At 60.0% G+C, this 667-nt stretch overlaps 1 protein-coding gene across 1 annotated transcript in view; it reads right to left on the reverse strand.

Annotated features, from left to right (window-relative positions):
* POGLUT1 (protein O-glucosyltransferase 1) overlaps positions 1 to 228 on the reverse strand; it is a 49,283-nt gene extending 49,055 nt beyond the window's left edge. The window contains exon 1 of the mRNA XM_009323955.1: positions 120 to 228. Within this exon, the coding sequence (XP_009322230.1) occupies positions 120 to 228 (109 nt within the window). The remainder of the gene's footprint in view (positions 1 to 119) is intronic.
* Positions 229 to 667: the final 439 nt, after the last annotated feature.

Consider the following 667-nt stretch of genomic DNA (forward strand, 5'->3'; position numbering starts at 1 on the left):
CCCGTAGTGAGGGCAGCACAGAGTTTAATGATTCACGCCGGCTATGTTTTGGTTTAGCTTTTGCTGGACGGAGGGTGTACAAACCTGAACGTCCAGGGAACCTTGTCAGCTGAAGTCACCGAAAAAAACTTTGCCCAAATCTCTGTGAGCCCGGACCCAGGCGTGCAGCACGGCCTCGCCGTTGGCCGAGACCCTCTTTGCGTCCCCTGGGCCGTCAGAGCCGGCCATGCCCGAACTTTCCCCCTGGAGAACCAGGCTCCCGAACTTTCCCCCCGGAGAACCAGGCTCCCTTGCCCCTGCTGTTCACAGCACCAGGGGCTGCAAAAATTTTTGGGAGCCCACAGGGGCTCGTTTTTTCTGGTTCCTCGGGTACAGGGTAAAACCTCTCCTCGCCCTTCTCTCCCATCTCCTGCCACCACGTTGCCGTAAGGAGGGCTGGCGGCTGCGGGATGAAGTTGACCCCGAGGCCCCCGGGGCTGGGTCTCCACCATTTGGCGCACGAGGTTATTTGCACGACCTTGGGGGGATCAGGCAAATTCTCCGCCGGCTCCTCTGCTGATAACGACCCTCCAGGAGCCGGCACGCTGGAAGACGTAGTTAGCGGCGGCACTTGCGGGGAAGGGCCGCGGTGGACCTGTATTATTTACTTCGCAGGTTTCCCATTCGC

This window comes from Pygoscelis adeliae, unplaced genomic scaffold (assembly GCF_000699105.1).
Source record: "Pygoscelis adeliae isolate BGI_AS28 unplaced genomic scaffold, ASM69910v1 Scaffold124, whole genome shotgun sequence".
NCBI classification, from domain to species: Eukaryota; Metazoa; Chordata; class Aves; order Sphenisciformes; family Spheniscidae; genus Pygoscelis; species Pygoscelis adeliae.